Consider the following 22,850-nt stretch of genomic DNA (forward strand, 5'->3'; position numbering starts at 1 on the left):
GTGACTCTTTTCAGTATATAGTACAAAAACATTTGTAAAACGATCCTTTAGCACTTTTTTGTCAACGCCTCTAAGTAAGGATTGTACTTCCTCAAAATTATCTCCCCATTACGCCAGTTTATTTGTACCATCGTGTAAATGGAAGCCTTGATAGAGATGACGCGCTGCCAATTTAGCTCTTGAAAACTGATAAATGTATCCACATAGCACCATTATCCTTATAAGCCAGTTGTATTTTAAAAGACAAATGTATCTTCTAGCTAATAAGCATTAGTTAATTTACTTGTTTGCATTCAGTTTACTTAAAACTGTTTTCTGATCGGTAGGAATTTTCCAAAACAATTAAATATTATTAAGTATTTCGTGGAAGGACAGACTAACATTTTTCATTGGTAGAAGGCTATAAACCCTAATTATCACACAAATATTTTATTAAAAATGTGGCTATTCGAACACACCTACGTTATAATTTCACTTGACCCATACATTTCATTTTTTTTAATTTTGTGAAATGTCATGTTATAAAGTCAACCTGTGGCTTTGATTCATAATATTTATAGAATCTGAAGCGATATGATGTATCAGATACGCTTGCTTAAAATACATTTTCAAGACAAAATATTCAACTCAAACACGCCCTTACATAATTAGATGCACTCGATTTTCTCTTTTCGATGCTAGTGTTATCCAATTTGGGCATTTTTTTCTTGATTCACATAATGGAAGGGCAGAAACGAAAATTAAGTAACAAAAAGATGAATATTTTCTCCGTCCGTGGTATTTGAAAACAAAATCGGAGGCTATGCATTTTGAAGGTCAAACTGAATAGACACCCATGTCGTCGACGCGATACCTAATTGGTTTGCTTAATTATGTAATGGATGAATTAAAAACTTATGCAAATGGTGTTTTTATGATAAAATATGTTTCGTAATTTAACTTACAAAATGTTTGTTACCATAGTAGATGTTACAGTAATCATTTATCACCTTCTCTAACAAAGAGCGTCGATTATTTTGTTTTATTTCAACTGGGTTTCCGCCTGTGCTACCATACCACGTTTATCAATGGCTAATTGTTACAAAAAATCTATTAGTTTACAGTTTAATTCATTATCGTTGCTCAGTTAAAGAAAATTGATCATCATTTAACTAATCTAGTAAGTACGCTTTATGTAGTGTTTACATTTTGTTTAAAGCACGGTCATTTTTAGATTGTATCAATTAGAAATATGAATGGTTTTGAAAAAGCCTACAACAGCTATATGTGTTAGTTTAAAGTCAGAACTACTTATTTGTTTTTTCTATGTTGCAATTCCGACTGGTAGCCTGAGTAATAGAAAAGTTTGTGTTAGATATTGCTTTTTTTTTCAAACATACTTTGAAAAATGCACGAACTACTTGATTTTCATAGCTCATAATCAAATTGTTTACACATTGATATACTATGGTTGTTAAACCTTGTAAACCTCTAACAGTATAAAGCACAATACACCTTCTATGCTGGCATCAACTTACCCAAATTAGTATTTATTTAAAGCCTAAACATTTTTACATTGTTTACATTAATATCTATATTGGAATTTCAATAAAATCACAATGTCTGGTTAAATAGTTATCAAAAGTACCAGGATTATAATTTTATACGCCAGACGCGCGTTTCGTCTACATAAGACTCATCAGTGACGCTCAGATCAAAATAGTTAAAACAACTAAACAAATACAAAGTTGAGGAGCATTGAGGACCCAAAATTCCCAAAAGTTGTGCCAAATACGACTAAGGTAATCTACTCCTGGGGTAAGAAAATCCTTAGTTTTTCGAAAAATTCAAAAGTTTTGTAAACAGAAAATTTATAAAAATGACCATATAATTGATATTCATGTCAACACCGAAGTGCTGACTACTGGGCTGGTGATACCCTCGGGGACGAAACGTCCACCAGCAGTGGCATCGACCCAGTGGTGTAAATAGTTATCAAAAGTACCAGGATTATAATTTTATACGCCAGACGCGCGTTTCGTCTACATAAGACTCATCAGTGACGCTCAGATCAAAATAGTTAAAACAACCAAACAAATACAAAGTTGAAGAGCATTGAGGACCCAAAATTCCCAAAAGTTGTGCCAAATACGACTAAGGTAATCTACTCCTGGGGTAAGAAATCCTTAGTTTTTCGAAAAATTCAAAAGTTTTGTAAACAGAAAATTTATAAAAATGACCATATAATTAATATTCATGTTCACCGAAGTGCTGACTACTGGGCTGGTGATACCCTCGGGAACGAAACGTCCACCAGCAGTGGCATCGACCCAGTGGTGTAAATAGTTATCAAAAGTTCTTAGTTTGAATTAACACCAATATCCCGATATTGTCAGGTAAATATGCTTTACTTTATCAGAAATATGTCATACAATTTCTGATCAATAAGACGCGTAATATTTCCCTGTCGATATAATGTTATTTAAACGGTCAGCTGATTTTTACAGAGTTATCTCCCTGTATTAGTATGTACAACCTTGCATTTATTGTTGTGAAACATGAAACATGAAAACTTAATTAAACGCTTATTTCTACATATACAATATGTATTCAATGGCGTTGTACATACATGACATATAAAATACAAAAATACTATACAAAAATACAATATGTATGTACTATACCAAAAATTGAAAATATATACTGTGATACACAAGAAAAAAGTCAGAAAAGTTCAAAATAATTTTCGAAATACAATGTTTTCAACCGACATTTAAAAGTATCCAAAGATTCAGAGTTTCTTACATTTGTACCTAGTTCATTCCTCAATTTTGGCCCAATAGTACTAAAGCTTCTATCTGAAAAAGTTTTCTTTTTGTTATATGGGACTGCATAACAACCAATAGATGACTCTGACGACCTTAATGAACGTTTCGACACTTGAAGATTTGACAAATTGATCAAATATGACGGTGCATTACCTACATGACAGTTGTACATATATGTTAATATTTTGAATGTACTTCTGGCTTTGATCGGAAGCCAGTGTAAGTCAAACAATGCCTGCTTGGCACTATCATACTTAGAACGGTTTAACACAAGTTTGGCACACATATTCTGTATACGTTGCAATTTATATAAATCAGTTTGTGAAATTCCAAAAAAGTATAACATTGCAATAATCTAAATGTGATATAACCAAAGATAAGACCAAAATTTCAGTTGCTTCTTTCGATAGATAGGATCTTATGCACTTTATTTTGTAGTAGTTTATCATTGCTGTCTTACATTTTTTAGTAATATGGTCTTTGAAGCTTAGAGTCTCATCCAGAAAAGCTCCTAAGTACCGTATACATGTTTTTGATTTTATAACATCTCCACAAATGATTATTTCTTTTGTCTGACATTTAGAGAGTTGGTGTCGACTGCCAAAGAGAATCAACTCTGTTTTCGCATTGGTCAATTTTAGTTTGTTACTGTTCATCCAGGTGTTTATATGAACAGCGCAGTCCTGTAAGTCACGAATTGCATCCATCTCATTCGTTAATGTTGGCACGAAACGTTTATTAGCAGTATGGTCGTCGGCAAATCCGTGCACAGTAATAGATGGTGGAATAATGTCGAATAGAGTTCCGGCGTAGACTAAATAAAGCCAGGGACCTAAGCAACTTCCCTGTGGTACGCTACACTCAAGTTGTCGCTCTGATGATGTTGTAGAGCTGACATTTACACGACAGCTTCGAGGTCTCAAATAGGAATCGATCCATTTAAGTGCGGTTCCATTTACACCGTACTGATATTCGAGTACTTTTATCAAAATACTATGATCTACAGTATCGAATGCTGCACTTAAATCAACGGCGATCTTGTTGTATGTATATGTTTGACCAACATTGACATTATAATATCAAATCCTTAACCATTTACTATTTGACCGATATTGAATGTTCCTCTTGGAGGAATGTTAATTTGCAAACCTTTAATATATTTAGCCGTATAGATAATTTTAGTCTTTTCTATTTCAGCTTTCGTCTTATTAAGATGCAGTTTCAAATTAAATATCTTCGATGCTGCAGTGCAGTTTCCTAACAGCATTGTACCCAGAAAAGGAGACCATTATAAACCATTTAAAGAGAAGAATTTAAAAGATTATAATTGAGAAAACAACATGAGTCTGTCAAACGAAGAAACAAACTTTCTCAGATTTTACTTCTTGAATTTAAAGATTGCTTCAAAGGCTGCCAGGGTATATTTTGACTCAGTGCATCCAGCACCTAGACTTGCAAAAGAACTTGCCAATAATACTGTGACCTTGAAAAGACTTCGATTTATTACAAACGTACAACTGCAGACATTATATCCAAGTCCGCGTAAGTTAGAACTACGTGAAAAAATAGGCTATGTTTCGTGTTGTTTATTCTTTAGTTTTCTATGTTGTGTCATGTGTACTATTGTTTTTCTGTTTGTCTTTTTCATTTTTAGCCATGGCGTTGTCAGTTTGTTTTAGATTTATGAGTTTGACTGTCCCTTTGGTATCTTTCGTCCCTCCTTTGTATGTATTTCTTCCACCTGTTTTTAAAACGAAATACCCTAGAAATCAACTTATTGTGTGATAATCGGGTCTTTTAAAAATGTGTATTGATTACCTTTGTTAATTGAAACCAATTATATTTTTTTCTATCTACGTCACCAACAGTGAAAAGAGATGTAATAACTGTTACCGTATGTCCGTAATTCTGTCAGTCAGTCTGTCGAAAACATTGATTGGTAAATCATCATCATATTTATTATGGCTTTTATCAAATGGAATGATTTTATATATGGTCTGGAGCGGGAGTAAAAAGTAAAATAAAAAAATACGAAAAATTCAAAACAAAAAGTTTCCTAATCAAATGTCAAAATCATAAGCTCCAAACAAATAGTTAACAACTGTCATAATCCTGACTTGGTAAAGGAATTTTCTTATGCAGAAAATGGTTGATAAAACCTGGTTTTATAGCTAGCTAAACCTCTCACTTGTATGACCGTCAAATCTACGTGTGAACAAAACAAACAGACATAATAGTTAAAAACGTTAAACATACGGGTACAGCAGTCAACATTGTGTTATAATCTTAATCACTGTAAAAAAAAAAAATCTAACAAAGGAGCACAAAAGTCATATAGATTTTAAAATTTACCAATTAAGCAAATTATTGAATATTTGGCAATAAGGATAATCAAGACAAGATGCACATAATCATTAAATATATATGACAGAAATCAACAGACTTCTAATTGGAATAATTGCTGATATGGTGTTTTTGGCTTTAAATCAACTATATTAGATAGAGCATGGAAGTATTATATTGACAGGAACTACAACGATTAATTAGCATTTATTTATAACCCGGGTAGCCCTGTAGAAAAGATATGGAAACTGTCTAATTAGTACGCTGTCGTTAATTTCTTTTGTGACTATCTGCGATGCCGCAGTCATAAATTGACCAGAGATACTTCTTATCAATCACGTGGTTTTAATCGAGACAGCTTTACAATATTACCTGTCGGAAAACACCTTTACTTATTTCAATCGCGTCGGTAGACCTTTATTCGTGAACAACTTATTTAAACAAAGTCGACTGATGCATAAAAAATGAAAATCGGCCCAGAATTGATTTTTCTACAACGATTTGAAATAGTGAGTGACATTATTTTATTAGTTTGTGGGTGAAGTTTAAATCGCGATTAAGGTGTGTTCCGGTTACCGCCGGTTAACAATAAATATATTTGATAAATATTAAAACTGTGAAGTTTAGAGTAATATATATGGTTAAGTTACTGGATAATCATTCTTTGTACCAATGTGTATACAGTGGTTTTAAAGAATAAAATTGTCTTGTCTTGTCTTGGAAAGTAGAAATTTCCAGTTTATAATACGAAAATTAATCGAGCAAGTACCAATCAACAAAATACAGCAGAAGAAACTACGTTATATAGATATTTATATAATACATTTCTGTCCCCTAAAATATGTTATCACTATCCGACCAAATGAAACCGTACAAATGATACTGGTAAATATTATTGAACAGTCGCACAAGAATTTGTACAATGTCACTATACAAATACTTGAGTCACAGTACTAAAAAAAAATCAACACATCGGGGTTCAGCTGAACATTCGTATATACCAACCAATGATCTTACCCTACATTTATTTAAAATCTCTTTGATCTTTTGATTTTATCAGAACGATCATTTACAATCGACTTAAATATGCAGGAAATGTGTGCCACTCAATGGAGTAAACAGTAGTTATTATATAACCACAACTTGCGATATATATATTACATATAGTGCAATTTCTACCGAAAAAATAAATCAATAAAAATGGGGCATTTATTCAATAAATTTGTTGCACATTTCCATCGTCAACGTGTTTTCTATAGAATTAATGATGACTCGCATTAATCCATCAATCACTGAATCGGTACAGTTAGGTAACGGAATCTGCCGAAGTTTGCCGATTGCTGTTTCCTAAGAATTTATCACAACTTTCGATTTCTTCGTTTATTTCCGTAATCCCGAAATCAACCGAGAATGACAATATTGTAGGGCACCACACGCTGCTATGTACATAACGTGCCATGTTTCAAGCTAATTAATATGTCATTAAATTGGGCGCGGCATCGCAGATGAAACGTTTGAAGTCGGGTCGTAGTAGTTCCTGTCAATATAATACTTCCATGGATAGAGAGACTTTGCCAGGCTTTGATGATAAGACTAGACACTTATCAACAAATTTGCGAATATGACTGGAATTATAAGAGTTAATTAAGGAAAGACTGCACTATTTTTTTTTCTGTTTATGAAGAAATAACATAAAAATGAGGTGCACACTGTTATGTTATTTCGATTATGCAGAAAAAATATTACAGTCATTTCGTATAATTTAATTCTTAAAAATTCCATTTTGAACCGGAGTAAATCAAGAAAAAAACGTTGATGACGTCACGGCCACATGACAAAGTTATGTCAATGAGCTGATAAACAAAACGACGTCAGCCAAACAGAAGACACGTTACATCCAAAATTAAATTATTGCCCAATGCAATTAGTATAACATATGTTTCCATTTTTTTCCATTAAAGTATTGTAGACAAACAGAAATAGTAAAACATTAGTATCTCTCATCAATATCAATCATGTTATTGTTCAAATCATATAAATATTGCAAGTTTTGAATATATAAATGTAATATCTGTTTACAGCATGTAATGTTAGATCAGAACACTTTGATTCAACACTGATAGTTTGCCTTTTACGGAACATGACGCCTCGTGAACGCGTCCCTGTTACGGGTTGGGATGACCTACCAACCCCAAGTGATAAAAGTACAGGAGCAGACCTTGCAAGAATCAAATGGTACAGGAACATGTTAGCACATCATGGGGATGGAAAATTGTCTCCAACAGATTTTAGTCAGTACTGGGGAGATTTAGAAGGTGTAAGTAGCACAAGTTAGCACACATTAGCACACCACGGAGATAGGGAATTATCTCCATCAGACTTCTTTTAGTACTTGCCATATTAAGAAGGCCTTATGATAAGCAAGTTAGCATATCATTTCTGGGAAGGTATTACATTTGTAAGTTAAATAAGCTGTCCATTGTGAATTTTGGAATTTGTCTGAGTATTAATTTAGTATATGGATATAGGTTCTAGGAGAATAAAGAATGTCAAAAAATTTCCAGACGTAAATTTTGTACCAAGAGAGTTCACAATTGTGTCTCACAGATTTAAGTTGATTTTGGTGGATTTTAGTATTATGAAAGATTTTTACAAAAGATTTACAATGAAATAAATACAGATGGACTGCATAATGCCAAGTGGTATATACGATGCATATCAAGGACTAGAACATGTTAATTTTATATTGAAATAAACCCTGAGTTTTTCAAGACCGACAAGCTGAGCATGAATTTCTAGACGATAGGTCGCTAAGCAAATGTCAAAATCCAAGGCTCATACACATCAAACGCATGGATAAAAACTTTCATATGTTTGACTTGGTACAAGCATTTTCTTATGTAGAAAATGGAGGATTAAAACCTGGTTTTGTAACATATATCTAAAATATGACAAAAATGCTCCGAATATCATATCTACGTATTTATATTATGAATTGAAATAAACTGATACACCAATAGTGATCACCAAAACATTTCAAAAATGTCTATGACGTCTATATGACCGAAATAATTCGAATGTACTTTAAAGGACGTTTTGCCCTTTGATGAAGATATTGTATTTATTTTTCATTTTTAAAATTCTTGAAAAGGCAGGCCTTTATTACAATTGTGTGATAGCATTTTTGACCTCATTATATTATATATTCTGTGGGTGAAATCTTGCTACAAAGCAGCAATCTTAGTGTAAACATATTTTATTAAAGAAATCGCTATATGTATTGCTACAAGGGTAAAGACATAAATAAGAAATATAAAAATGATTCAATAATTTGGATTAGGTAACAAGAGTAGTGTTCTTATATAAATCCGTCTCCCTAAATTAAAAAATAAAATGACAAGCTATGATTAAATTCTGAATATCAAGGAATATGTACGTAACACTATGCAGTCAATTAAAATAAAAAAAAAATCTAACGTCACATTATCAAATCGGTGTCCAATATTTTGGACCCTCTAATAATATAGAATCGACGTCCAACGTGACATCATGTATTTTCAAAACGACATCTGATCGATCGTATGAATCTCGAATCGATGTCAAATATCAATGAATAACAAATAAACTCATCATGTATACCAGGATTAAAAAAAAATATTTACGCCAGACGCGCGTTTCGTCTACAAAAGACTCATCAGTGACGCTCGAATCAAAAAATGTTTAAAAGGCCAAATAAAGTAAGAAGTTTAAGAAATGTAAAAGACTTTGATTGATTTTGGAAAATTCAAACTCGAAATCAAAGATGACTTTTGGTCTATTTTGTATGGTTCTTAAAACAGCTCAATTTTAAAAAAGTTACATAATTCTTATTACATTACTCTTTATTTATATCATCTCTATCGTTTTGCTGTTTGAAGAAAATAATTGTCTTTATACATTACGAATCGTAATGACTTAGTAGACGTATCAGGAGAAACAACAAAATTAAGTCAGCATCATCTCCTTTCGAAGAATCAACAAAAGGAGGATTGCAGGTACAAAATTTTAAGCAAAAAATTAAACATTTGTTTTTTCATTACAAAATTTAATATATTACACTACTATTTATTAATTTATGATATTGAACAAAAATTAACCAAAAACATTGACTCGGTTTGGCCCCAAATGTCGATATCACTGAAAAAGCTCCAAATTATCTCTCTTTGGTGCAAAATAGCCATTTTTTTGGCATTAAAATTGAAATATTTTTTTTAACTCATTAGTGACCTATATTTTTTATTAATGTTTTCAAATAAGCTGTCCTTACACTAAATAATTGTACAATTTAAGCGATTTTTGTAATTAAGTTATTTTTTATATCGATATTCCCTCTATTTCTCCTATTAGTTTTACAGAAAAAATGGTTATTAACAAAAATGTATGCTTCTTTCGGAGGCAGAATGTGAGCTTAAATGAACGGTGACCTTATGTTTTTATTTCATTTTTCTATTAAGTATACGATAATGTCCATTTATAAAAAATATAGCAAAATCTTATATTAGAAAAAAATTTGATTTAGACCAGCGAGCCCCCTTAAATAATATTATCGCTTTTTTAAGAATTTTGCCTTTGATCTTGCTGATTGAAAATTAACAACGTCTACATTTGTAAAATAGTGATAAACAGATTATCATTGGTCATCTCATCTCGATTGCTTCTCATTTTCATCGTACCGTCTCAAGATAGAAAATCGGTCTCGTTGAGATAACCAACGATAATCTATCAACATTGTGTAACATGTGATTGTTGTTTAGTTGGTAAACCTTCTTTCAATAAGTATTATATATTTATATATTAGGCTATTTTACGACTTGGTGGACCATTACTGCTGAATGAATCAAGGTCTGCTCAACATATTGTCCTAGACACATCTCTTACAGATATTTTGAACAAACTTAGGCTATCTGAGATATCAAAAGAGGAAAACATCAGCCTAATCAATGATCTTAAAACAACACTTGAGAGTCAAGTGTCGTTTATAGAAAAGCATGAAAACCAATTTCAGCAGCTTCAGGACTCTCTTCAGAAAGGTGAAACAGAGACAAATTCACTTGCTTCTAAACTTTCTGACACCACAGTATTAACCGCTAAATCTGAAGAGGAAATTAAAGCATGTAAGAAAGAAATGAAAAAGAATGAGGAAAGAATTGAAGTGGTACAAGAAAAAATGGCGAACAAACAAATTCAGATCGATAAGCTAATTACACAAGTAGCTAAACTTGAAATCCAATATGAACAGCATGACAAAGTGTTAACACAGCACAGTGAACATTTGGCCAAACATAATAGGCAGTTGACAAAAAATGATGAACAAATGGCAAAACAAAATGAAGAGGTCGTAAAACACAAAGAACAAATGGAAAACCATGAGCTACAGTTGGCAAGACATGACGGACAGATGGCTACACATGATGAACAGATGTTAAAACACGATAGTCAGTTGGAAAAACATGAAGAGCAAATTTCAACAAATGCAACAGATATTAATTATCTAAAAATGAAACTACACGATGATGACGACTCATCAAGTAAGAATTGTTTTTTACAATAAATGTTTAGGCCCAGGATAATTGACAAAAATGGACGGTTGAATAGTATATAAATACAAATCTTATAGAGCTAATTAAACCATAAGGGACATACATACAATTTTATAAGGAGATGGTTCAATGATATATTCTGTTTGTCGAACCAGACCCTCTCCTGGTTACTACACTTTGATAGGGACGAAATCTAGCTCCATCTTTTCATAGGTTAAATGCACTATATTTACTATGTCTGAGACTGTCATTGTTGAATAGTGCAAGGTGCGAGACACGTGCTCTTTTGAGCTTAACAGATATATTAGCCTATCAATTTATTCATCAATTTTAATCTTGGCAAAATGTTTCTTTTGGACATTATGAACTATGGATTATGATACCAGCAATGTATTTTACATCTTCCTAGCCAAGGGTTACGATGGGAGTGGATCGTAACCCTTGGCTAGTGAAGATTCGTATTTAAACTGTCTCACACAAATTGATTTTCCTTGCAAAATCTATACAACATCTGATAATTTTGCACAACATGTTGTGATAAAAAATTTCGGCGACCCGTACTTTTTACCATATTTTTGAAGAAAAAAAAGCATGATAAAAACTCTAATTCTATGAATATTGATTAAGACGATCCCCAAACACCTTAAAAGAACAGATGTTACACAATTTACAAGTTGATTTAAACAAACTAGCAACTGTTCTAAGAACTTATAATTAGATGAAAAATTAGAGAACAATAATTATTTAACTGTTTTGTATTTTGTTTTAGATGAAAGTAAAAGAAAAAGACTTGTAGGTAATTATACTAAATTATCTAGCAATCAATGATTATCATGTTGCTTTTCTATCTTTATTCTTCGTCAGAATGCACATCTGAAAGGAAGGATAATGTTTTATTTATTTAACAACAACTAGAAAGTATAGCAAATGTGTGAAATAAGAACCATATTAGAATAAAACATGCAAAATTTGTTACACATATATTATATCTAAAAGATAATATTCACGCATTGAATTATTCATGGTAAACTGTAGTCTTATCCCAGTCATAGATAACCTTATCCGTATTTGGCACAACTTTTTGGAATTTTGGATCCTCAATGCTCTTCAACTTTGTACTAATTTGGCTTTATAAATATTTTGATATGAGCGTCACTGATGAGTCTTATGTAGACGAAACGCGCGTCTGGCGTACTAAATTATAATTCTGGTACCTTTGATAACTATTTACACCACTGGGTCGATGCCACTGCTGGTGGACGTTTCGTCCCCGAGGGTATCACCAGCCCAGTAGTCAACACTTCGGTGTTGACATGAATATCAATAATGTGGTCATTTTTATAAATTTCCTGTTTACAAAACTTTGAATTTTTCGAAAAACTAAGGATTTTCTTATCCCAGGCATAGATAACCTTGGCCGTATTTGGCACAACTTTTTGGAATTTTGGATCCTCAATGCTCTTCAACTTTGTACTAATTTGGCTTTATAAATATTTTGATATGAGCGTCACTGATGAGTCTTATGTAGACGAAATGCGCGTCTGGCGTACTAAATTATAATCCTGGTACCTTTGATAACTACTTACTAGATAAATTAAGTTGTTATCAGTTATTGAAAAACATATTTTCAGATGATACTAAAGCCCTCATAGACGAAGATATAAGAGAAGGTACATTCGTGACAACCCAGGCAGTGAAAGATAGCTTATTAATTCTTAAACAGAATGGTGTCGTGTTGATAACTGGTCATGCAGGTACAGGAAAAAGTAGGATCAGTCGTCATATTATTCATATGTTCTGTTCCGAAAATACCTCATACAAATGTATTAAGCTCAATAAATTGCAGGAATGGGAGGACATGGTCAGCAGAAAAGATAATGTCTTGGTATTACTTGATGACATATTTGGTGAAACTAATTGTATTTATAATAGAGAGAAAGATATACCAATTCTAGACAAGGTTCATGCATATATGTGTAAAGGTAACATTAAAGTAATGATAACAATAAGAGATACAGTTAAACGTCAGTGTCAAGACGTTTTAGATAGTCATAGGTTATTTAAGTTTGATTTTGTTGATCTAAGTTCAGATAAGTATAAACTTTGTAAGACAGAAAAACAAGATATTCTTACCATATACATGAAAACAGTTCTCCAATCTGATTTTTTAATCTTCAACGAGCGATTTGTTGATCATAATGGTATTACAATATTAGAAAAGGGTGAAATATCAAGAATAATAATGGAGAATCCTGTCAAAGGATTTCCATTAGTTGTGTATCAATTCGTTCATAATGAGAAATATTTTCAGCTTGGAAGCAAATTTTTTGACAGGCCAACAGAGGCCATGATGGATGAAATAAATGAAATAAGATGTCAGGGTGAAATTCACAAGAAGTTCACGATCCAGTATGGGGTTATGGTCTACACAGCAATAAATGAAAATGGGATTAACCCTGATGACATTTCACATGTTACAGAAGTTGCAAAAATAATTGATGCAGTATATGGAGAAACCATTACAATGAAAAAATGCCACATATCAGATGCAGTTAAGGAGCTCAAAGGAAGTTATTTAGTGAAAATTCCCAATAAAAAGTACTACAGATACCACCATCCAACACTACAGGAAAGTGTCATTTTATCTTTTGCTAAGATTGATGATGAAAATATGAAAATGATCATACCTTTAATCAATTGGCCATTTTTCCTGAAAATGGTAAAACCGGATGCATATGAAGAAAACGAGGGAGAGGTTGTACTAAGGATTCCAGCTAACACTTATAAACTCTTGGCTTATACATTGGTTGATATGTATATGGCAGAATTTCGGCTGTCAGTTTTTAGGATTCATGATTTTGTAAACGATTTAAATGATACAGAAATCTTCCAAGAAGAAAATTGTGTTCTTCTGACTTATTTACTAGATGCTATAGAAAAGACAGATTACGAAGATAATTATATTGAAAACATGATCAGATCTAATGATCTGACAATGAGCAATAATTATTTATCATACATGAAGAACAAAGACGTTTTCCTTGCACTCCTTCTTGTAATTTTATCTACAAAAGAGGAACGGTATGAAATGTTTCAATTTGTATTGCAAAAGATAAACCAAATATTCAGAACAGAAAATAACCATTTCACCATTGACTACATGAACATTGCGCTAATAACATCTTTATATCATATCTGTTCAATGAAAGATGTGAGAAGTGTAAAACGTGTTAAAGACTTATTGGATATAGTAGAAAAAAACAAAATACCAATTTTACTAGATCACAATATAAAATTTGCCAATGTAAAATTTCCCAAAATAGGTTGTTCCATGTCTGATTATTATGGTAGTGATTCTACATGTGTGTTTCTTTCTTTATGTTTAGTAAATGCATATAACATAACCAATATACCTCTATTGGAGTACTTACTCTTGAGATACAATGATACTCCCTTTGATGCAAATTCATTTTTAATGTCTTTTTATTCGGAATATGTGGAAAGAAGATTGTCATCATTATCCCATAAATCACTGAAATGGATGTTAGAAAAGTTTGAAGACCGGGAATTAATTGATATTGAATTTATTTTAAAAACTGCTTGCCAGTGCCAGATGCTTGATACAGTGAAGTATCTTGCATCAAAATGTAAAACATTTGATGCTATTTCCGGTCTTAAATGGAGTCTGCATTTGGGTCATTTTACATACGATTTAAAACAATCAATATATGATGCTGATTTAATGCGATGTCGCAAAGACATGTTTAATTTTCTTTTTTCAAAAATTGAGAATGCTTCAACAGATCTAAGTTCTATTGTCACCTTAATTTTACAGAAACAACATGTTCCAGATTATATTTTTGATGCTTTCCTTCCAGTGTGCTTAAATAATAAAGACATATTGACTTTGGCTTGCAAGAATACACATGTTTATGCTGCAATACAAATAATGGAAAAAAGTCAAAATGTAGACTTTCAAACAGCTCTTTCATCTTGCTTTATAACACAAATTGACAACCCTATCATACGTCTTAGGCAAACGTATGAAAATCACATGATAGAAGATGAGCAGTTACAAATTATCAAGTACATCGTTGAAAAAATTGGATATGAGCAGTTTGATTTGATAGCTGTATGTCATCAGGCATTTCATTATAAAAAGTTCAGAATTATAGAATGGTTTGCTGAGAACATTGACGTAGCCCTGTTTAATGTGGATTTCATTAGAAACTCCGTTTTGGAGAAAGGGGGACTGGACATATTAGAACACATGTTGAATAAGCATGAATTACCACTTTTTGAGAAAAGGAAAATTTTAAAATCTATAGTTAATCGTTATACTTCAGTGTGTTCAACTAAAATATTAGAAATATTTAGTGATGTCTGGTATAATACAGATAATAAGCAAGAGTTAGAAATAGAGAAGATAGTCACTGCTGCTTATGACAAAAAATGTATCAATTTATTGATGTGGATTTATGAAAACTGCAACTCATATATATCCACTAATGTGAGTAATCTTTTAATTTTAGCATGTGAAAATGGAAGGGTTGAAGTAGCAAATTGGGTACTCCAGGCTTATGAATCAATTTTGCAGGATATTGATGGTGGAAAATTATTTATATCAGCATGTGATAAGATGATGAATTCTGATTGTTTTAAACTTGAAAGGATAAGCACGATACATTGGGTTCTTCAACATTTTCAAATTAAACCATTTGATCTTAAATCAGGATTGATCAGGTTAATAAGCCCACAAGACAGTGATGTGTGGGACAATATTTGGAAGAACAAAGATGGTCTTAACAAATTTCTTGATTTGGTTGTTTCTATTTTTGAAAAATGTTTGGATTGCCTTTGTGCAAAAGATCTACAGGAAGTGATAAACGAATCTCTGGATCAGAAATTTGATGTTCTAGTAAATTGTTCTTTAGACAATGACAGCTTGCATTCGTTTGATAAGCAGGATATTCTTAACAAAGTATGTGCTGGTGCTGCATTTAAAACAATAAAGCGTTTAAGTAAATACTTTTCTTCTTTGGACATGAATAGTGCAATGATCAATGCATGCACCTCATCCCCTGATTATTTGTTCGTTAATGAAACGTCTGATTCAATAGTTGCTTGTTTAAATTTTTTGTGGATAGAAACTGATCATGTATCAATTGATATAAGTAGAATAGTGAGCACAGTCTGTAAGGAGGAAGATGTACTTGACAATGTAATGACATGGATTCTTGAAAATTTTCAGCATGACCTAATTCCAATCAATGAAGTTTTAATTAGTTGTTGTAAACAAGGAAAACTTTATCATGTAAAGTATATATTACATAAAATAGATAACGAACATCTTGATATCAAAGAAGCATTCTGTCATATTTGTCGACATTTTGAATTTTGGCTTTATAGCCCATTTGAATTAAGGCATGTGAATGTTATGGTCGTAGATGCTTTGTTTCAAAGATTACATGATAAAAATTCAAGTTTATCTGTAATTCTGAATGAATTATTCTTAGAGAAGAGCTATGATTTAATACTGTACTTTCTGAAGTTAGGATATTGCAGGAGCATAGACATGAAAAATCTTATGAATCAAGCATGTAGTCTTGGACATGTTAAGCTAGTGCAGTGGATTTTAGAAAATGTTCAACGTAAAGAACTTGATGTTAAATCTGCATTTCATGAGGCATGTAACAGTAAATATCTTACTTGGCAACTGCATTGTGTTGCTTTAATTTGGCATTATATACAGGATATACACATGTTAGACTTTAAAAATGTATTAAAAACTATTACTGAGGCACAATTCAACATGACTAATTCAATGGAAGACATCATGATCCGGAAAAAGAACATGAGTTCACAGAAAGGTCGCCTTGTGAACTGGATAATATCCATAAAGAACATTAATCAGAGAAAGAAAAGTAAATCTGAAACTTTAATGTTAAATACCGAAGAGAATAAGGCTTAAATGTGTCAGTGATTAATAATTAGATATAAAAAAAATTCGAACTTTTTATACCTGTATTCAGGTGTCAAATCTTTATTGTGCGTATTATCCCTAAAAAAATTCAATTATGAATTAGGTGATGATAACTACGTTTGTTTTTCGTTCATTGGTTTTTTTTATATAAATTAGGCCGCTTACTATGCAGTATAGGCTTTGCTCATTGTTGAAGGTCGTACGGTGAACTATAGTTGTTATTTTCTGTGTCATCTGGACTCTTGTGAACAGTTGTTTCATAGGTAATCGTACCATATCTTCTTTTTATATCTCATGGTTATACATTTTTCTTAGATACTCCAATAAATCGGTCACTGATATGTTAATTGTTGACAGATTGCATAGTTTTTATTTTTCCTTCAGTATTCACCTGACCTTGATCTTAAGGCCATATGACCCCGGTTATCATTTTTCGTCAACCCGTCCAACATTTGTCCTTCATAAAACTTTTTCTCCTTTGAAAATGCGTAACAATAAGATCAAAAAGTTTTTGGCATTATCTATAGATTATCAGCTTTAAATTAAGTGATTATCCATGTTATCGTACAGAATGCTCGATTAAAATGACCGACATGTTAAATATAGAAGATAGAAGTCAAACTACATTTTGGACTTATATCGCTGAACTATAGAAATTGAAGAAAATAACTGACAGGGTGAAAGGGGCAGCATGTCAATTAATTACTTTTAAAATTTTCTAGGTAAATATTGACCTTTTTTTAGTTATTAATTTAAAATGCAGTTCTTAATTGTTTCTTTTTGTTCGCATTTTCTTTGCATCTATTAAAAACAAGGCTAAAATTGTTAATCACATAAATGATCAGAATTTATGTCCTTATTATCAAATTCATTGGTCAAAGTGAAATTTGTGTGATAAATCATGTTTCTGAGATATTCAAGCAAGTATATGGAATTCTCCATCTCTTTTGATATAATGAATAAACATTTTAATGGTAGTAGCTATATCGTGTTCAAACTAGGGACCCGTTATATTGATAGTTAATAGGATCAATAGATAAAAGTAATATACCAATGATGAATTATGCTCTAGCAAGTGATATAGTAATACAAATCATAGGTTTTTTTTCTTCATTAAATACATGTATTTAAGAAAAGAATGTTTCTGAATGTTTCTTTTACTGATAATGTATTTATGATGGTATCCATATGACGTGGCTCTGTTCTTATACATCCCGTCATTGTGTTATTGTGCTATGGTAAAATAAAATTCTTGTCTTTCAATTTTGCTTAATTAATGTGCTTCGTCTATATGTATTTTTGTGCTTCTTTGTTACATATTTGTTTGTTATAAAGGGATAAAGATTATAACACAATGTTGAATGCTGTACCCCTAATTTTTACATGCTTTCTTATTATGTCTGGGTTTTTTTGTTCACATATCCATGTAAATATAATAGAATTTTATTTGACTGTACTTATACATCCCGTTATCGTGCTATTGTAAAACTTGTTTGTTGCTTGTCTTTCTTTTTTGGTATTTGCTTTGTCTAGATGCCTTTTTATGTTTCTTTGTTACATACCAATGATGAATTATGCTCTAAAGCAAGTGATATAGTAATACAAATCATAGTTTAATTCTTTTTATAAAATATTTCTGAATATTTCTTTTACTGATAGTCTATTTATGATAGTATCCATATGACGTGGCTCTGTACTTATACATCCCGTCATTGTGTTATTGTACTATAGTAAATGTGTATTCCTGTCTTTTTATTTTTGCTGATGTGCTTGTTCTATAAGTTATTTTGTACTTCTTTGTTGCACCATTTTCTACATAAGAAAATGCCTGTTCCAAGTCGGGAATATGACAGTTGTTATTCGTTCGTTTAGTGTGTTTGAGCTTATGATTTTGCCATTTGATTATGGACTTTCCGTTTTGAATTTTCATCGGAGTTTAGTATTTTTTGTGATTTTACTTTTTTTCAATCCTTACATCACATCGAAAAAAAAACTCTTGTTCAAAAATAACACTTGTAATTATCATTTTTTCTTATTACTCTGTTTCAAACATATGGATCAGTATTAATTTTTAAGATGATGAAACAAGGATCAGTAAAATAATTTATAAATTTGTGAATACACTAATAATGTTCATAAGAAAATATGAAATCATGTTTGAACTTGGATTAGTAAAATATTTTGAAACAAAACTGTTTGTTCAATCATTGTTTTGTAAGTGTAATTGCTAAATAATCAATAAATAAAATATATGTTTGTTAAAGTCAATGAGGCAGCAACCGCAGGACTGAAATAATCAAAACACATCATAAAAGTGGTTCAAAGTACTAAACTCAAAAATTTAGAATAAACTGACGTGTCCATGGCTAAAGAACAGAAGAAAAGGACAGAGACAGACAATAGTACATAAAACACAATATCGAAAACTAAGGACTCAGCACCACGAGTCCCACAAAAAAATGGGAGCTATGTCAGGTACTCAGGAAGAGTGAGCAGATCCTGCTTTACATGTGGCAGCCGTCGTGTTGCTCATGTTAGAATAAACTCGGTGATAAGTAACATTTGAAAGGTCACATTCGGGGAAAGAGTTTAATCAACTGTTTTCGCTGAAGATAAACAATCTTTACAGAAAGTTAAAGACTGAGCAACACAAATCGCGTTTATTTTGGATGTTCAGCCAGTGACTCAAGTGACAATGATGTGATGCCCTAATCGAGGAGAAAAGAGCATGCATGTGAATTAGACATTTGTGGTCATGATCGACTCAACTGGGACACAGATATTTCAATAACGGGCAATCAACTCATATTGACATTTATAAAACATTCAAGTGATGATTTAAACTTTGACGGTAGATTCTTCAATACAATAAACTGAAATTTCGATAAAAAGAGATAAAAATTCTCAATTGGAAAGCTGAAATCGTCTTTTTGTTGTAAACTATAGTTAACAGCACACTCTCATTGATCATTTCTGGTGCTGATCAAAGTATGCACCAAGCAACAATATTTCAAGCTTTTAAATACTGTGAATTTATTATAATTCGTTGGATACCGATTTTCGTGGGTTTCGTGGATAAATGTGAACCATGAATTCAAATATTATTCAATTACAAATTTTTATAGGTTTTGAATGCAGATTTCAGATGCAGAAACCAAGAAATCAAATACCCACGAAATCACAAGTTTTCCTTAATCCACGAAAATTGATACCAACAAAAATAAATAAAATCCACAGTAGCGCATTTTGATTTATAATTGAAATTTATTCTAATCAAATTAAGAACAGACCTTACAAAACTAATATCTAAGCGGAAATATAAACACCAAGTACACGCCTATCGGAATTGTGTCGTTAGTAAATGATCGAAATCAGTAACAGGGAAAAATAAAGCACTGGCTACGGTTACATGGAAATGTAACAATAATAAATCAAAATACTAGATGTCTTAATTTAAGAAGTCTCCGTCTGTTATATGTCATATGTTTATTTTCTTCATTATTCATTTATTGTCAAAGCGACAACAACCCGAACATAGAGCAGACAACAGCCGAAGGTCACCAATGGGTCTTCAATGTAGCGAGAAACTCCCGCACCCGTCGGAGGCGTCCTTCAGCTGGCCCCTAAACAAATATGTATACTAGTTCAGTGATAATGGACGTCATACTAAACTCCGAATTATACACAAGAAAAAATCATACAAGACTAACAAAGGCCATGCAAAGGCTCATGACTTGAGAAAGGCGCAAAATTGCGGCGGGGTTAAACATGTTTATGAGATCTCAACCCTGCCCTATACCTCTAGCCAATTTGGAAAAAAACAAACGCACAACACTACGCATAGTAAAACTCAGTTTAAGAGATGTCCGAGTCCGATTTCAGAATCCATGGAGGACGTACTATAACAAAAATCAAAAAATTGTATGTTATACTTGTATGTATTGTAAATATAAGATAATGTCTTCAACTTTTATTATTTAGTACATATTACTAGTCCCATCGAGCATTGCTGTTTTTCATGTAACAATAACGCAATGTAACCGTAGTCTCAATGATTATTGTTACATTCGTAATTAATCAGTTCCTTATCCAACCATGCATTCCGGCATTTAGTCCCCAATGTAACAATAATATTTTTATTATTGTTACATTTCCATGTAACCGTAGCCAGTGCCGAAAAATAAACTACTTTACAACAAAATAGATCATTTAAGCATTCCAATTCTTTATATGTTACAGTAAATAGGTGAACACGTAATTACTAAACATTTCAGTAAATACCTGTAATCACTAGTCAATTTAGTAATTACATGTATTTACTAGTTGTTTCAGTGATTACAGGTATTTACTGATTTTTTTTGTAATTTTTACAGCTATTTACTAACCTGATATTTTTGTTTAAAAATTAAAGACATAATTCAAGATATCAAATTAGAAAGTAAAGGATAGGGATTTTAAGGGCTTACTTAAGGATCAAGGATTATAAGGCACATTAAAAGTGCATACTCTTCAGTGTTTGTGAATTGAAACTGGAAAATGGTTGTTTTATAAGTTTTGAAACTCCCTAAAAATCATTTTGAGCATGCAAGACAATGATATCAATCCAAAATTGAGAAAAACATTTTTGAGAAATTTATAGGCAATTTAGCCAGCTATTTTTTAAGATAGACATTAGATTATGGCAAACTTGGTTAAATGATCTTGATAATTCTTAAAATCTCATAATTTTGTTATATTAAAATCTCCATCAGGCATACTCTGCATATCAACTTGGTCAATAACATGAGTTAAATTCCTTTTACAAAATAGGTTTAACTACGACTTCTTTTGTCAGACATTTGCGATGAAGCTGACATTCTTAACAAACAAATTTATACAAATTGATGGCGGTCACATTTTCATATTTCCGTATTTTTATGAGTTCTTCAAGACCTCCAAACTTAAGCTTATATACCTCCAACAATTTTATCACCGTTTCTTCCTGTATATAATGATCTTTTTGTGGATTGACAAAGTCAACTAAATGGTCCATCCCTTTTGTTTTACTTTCAATGATGACATTCTTTTTCTTTTCGTCGAGCCTGCGTTTTTTGTCGCAAAAGCGAGACATAGCGAACCAACCTAATAATTCCGTCGCCAGCGGTGTCCACAAATATTCGCTCTGTGGATATATTTTTTAAATTTTGATAAGTTTCTCAAATTATCCTGAATTTCTACCAAACTTGAACAGAAGCTTCAGTTGTTTATGATCAAAAGATAAATTTCAAGAAGTAAATTTTTTAAAAATAAAATAAAGTTTTTCCATACTTTCCTTATAAAGGGACTTAGTTTTTATGCCAGTTAACATTACATTCACACTGTGGTTAAATTTTTTAAATTTTAATAAATTTCTCAAAATATCCTGGATTTCTACCAAAATTGGACAGAAGCTTGTTTGTGATCATAAGATAATATCTAGAAATAAAGTTTGTAAAAAAAAACTATCCGTATATTACTTATTTAAACGGACTATTTTTTTCCAGTTAACATAACATACACTCTGCAGTTAAAGTTTAGATTTCATAAACCATCCTGAATTTTTAACAAATTTGGAGTAGGTCCGGTAAGACCCCTTTTTGCCCCAAAATATAACAGTTTTACAAAATTGTTAAAATATCAATTTTTAGTTTTCTATTGGACAGAAGAATGCTTCTGCTACATAAATATGTGCCGTTTTTGACAATACAATGCACATATATCGGGTTGTAGCACCATTAAGTCATGCTAAATTACTGAAATCTTCAAAATTGTAACATTTTAGTTAAGTTTTAGACGGTTTCCGTGTAAAACAAAAGTGGCCGCATTCGTGTTCATCCTTAATATTGAAATGTAAGTTGTATTTTATGATAATACATAACATATATAAAGGTTGTGGATGAACACGAATGCGGCCACTTTCAATTTTGACAAAAACCATCTGTAAAGTGACGTTTTTCGGCATATTTGGTAGATTTTTCATATTTGAGCTTGAATCATATCGTTTTTAATGACTAAATCAGTTAAAATCTTTCACATAAACTGATTGAATCAAGTGAAATAGCCACTTAAGTGTTTAAAAAGTGGTCAAAATCTTTCGTCAGATGAACCTGAATTTTGAGG

The 22,850-nt window shown here is 31.7% G+C and overlaps 1 protein-coding gene across 1 annotated transcript; it reads left to right on the plus strand.

Annotated features, from left to right (window-relative positions):
* Nucleotides 1–4,012: 4,012 nt before the first annotated feature.
* LOC139502811 (uncharacterized) lies at nt 4,013–16,866 on the plus strand. The gene is made up of 5 exons (XM_071292395.1): nt 4,013–4,349; nt 7,232–7,467; nt 9,988–10,717; nt 11,499–11,525; nt 12,361–16,866. Exons 1-5 carry the CDS (start codon nt 4,148–4,150, stop codon nt 16,698–16,700), a joined length of 5,535 nt encoding a protein of 1,844 aa, XP_071148496.1. The 5' UTR covers nt 4,013–4,147; the 3' UTR covers nt 16,701–16,866.
* Nucleotides 16,867–22,850: the final 5,984 nt, after the last annotated feature.

The sequence above is a fragment of the Mytilus edulis genome, chromosome 14, assembly GCF_963676685.1.
Source record: "Mytilus edulis chromosome 14, xbMytEdul2.2, whole genome shotgun sequence".
Lineage (NCBI taxonomy): Eukaryota > Metazoa > Mollusca > Bivalvia > Mytilida > Mytilidae > Mytilus > Mytilus edulis.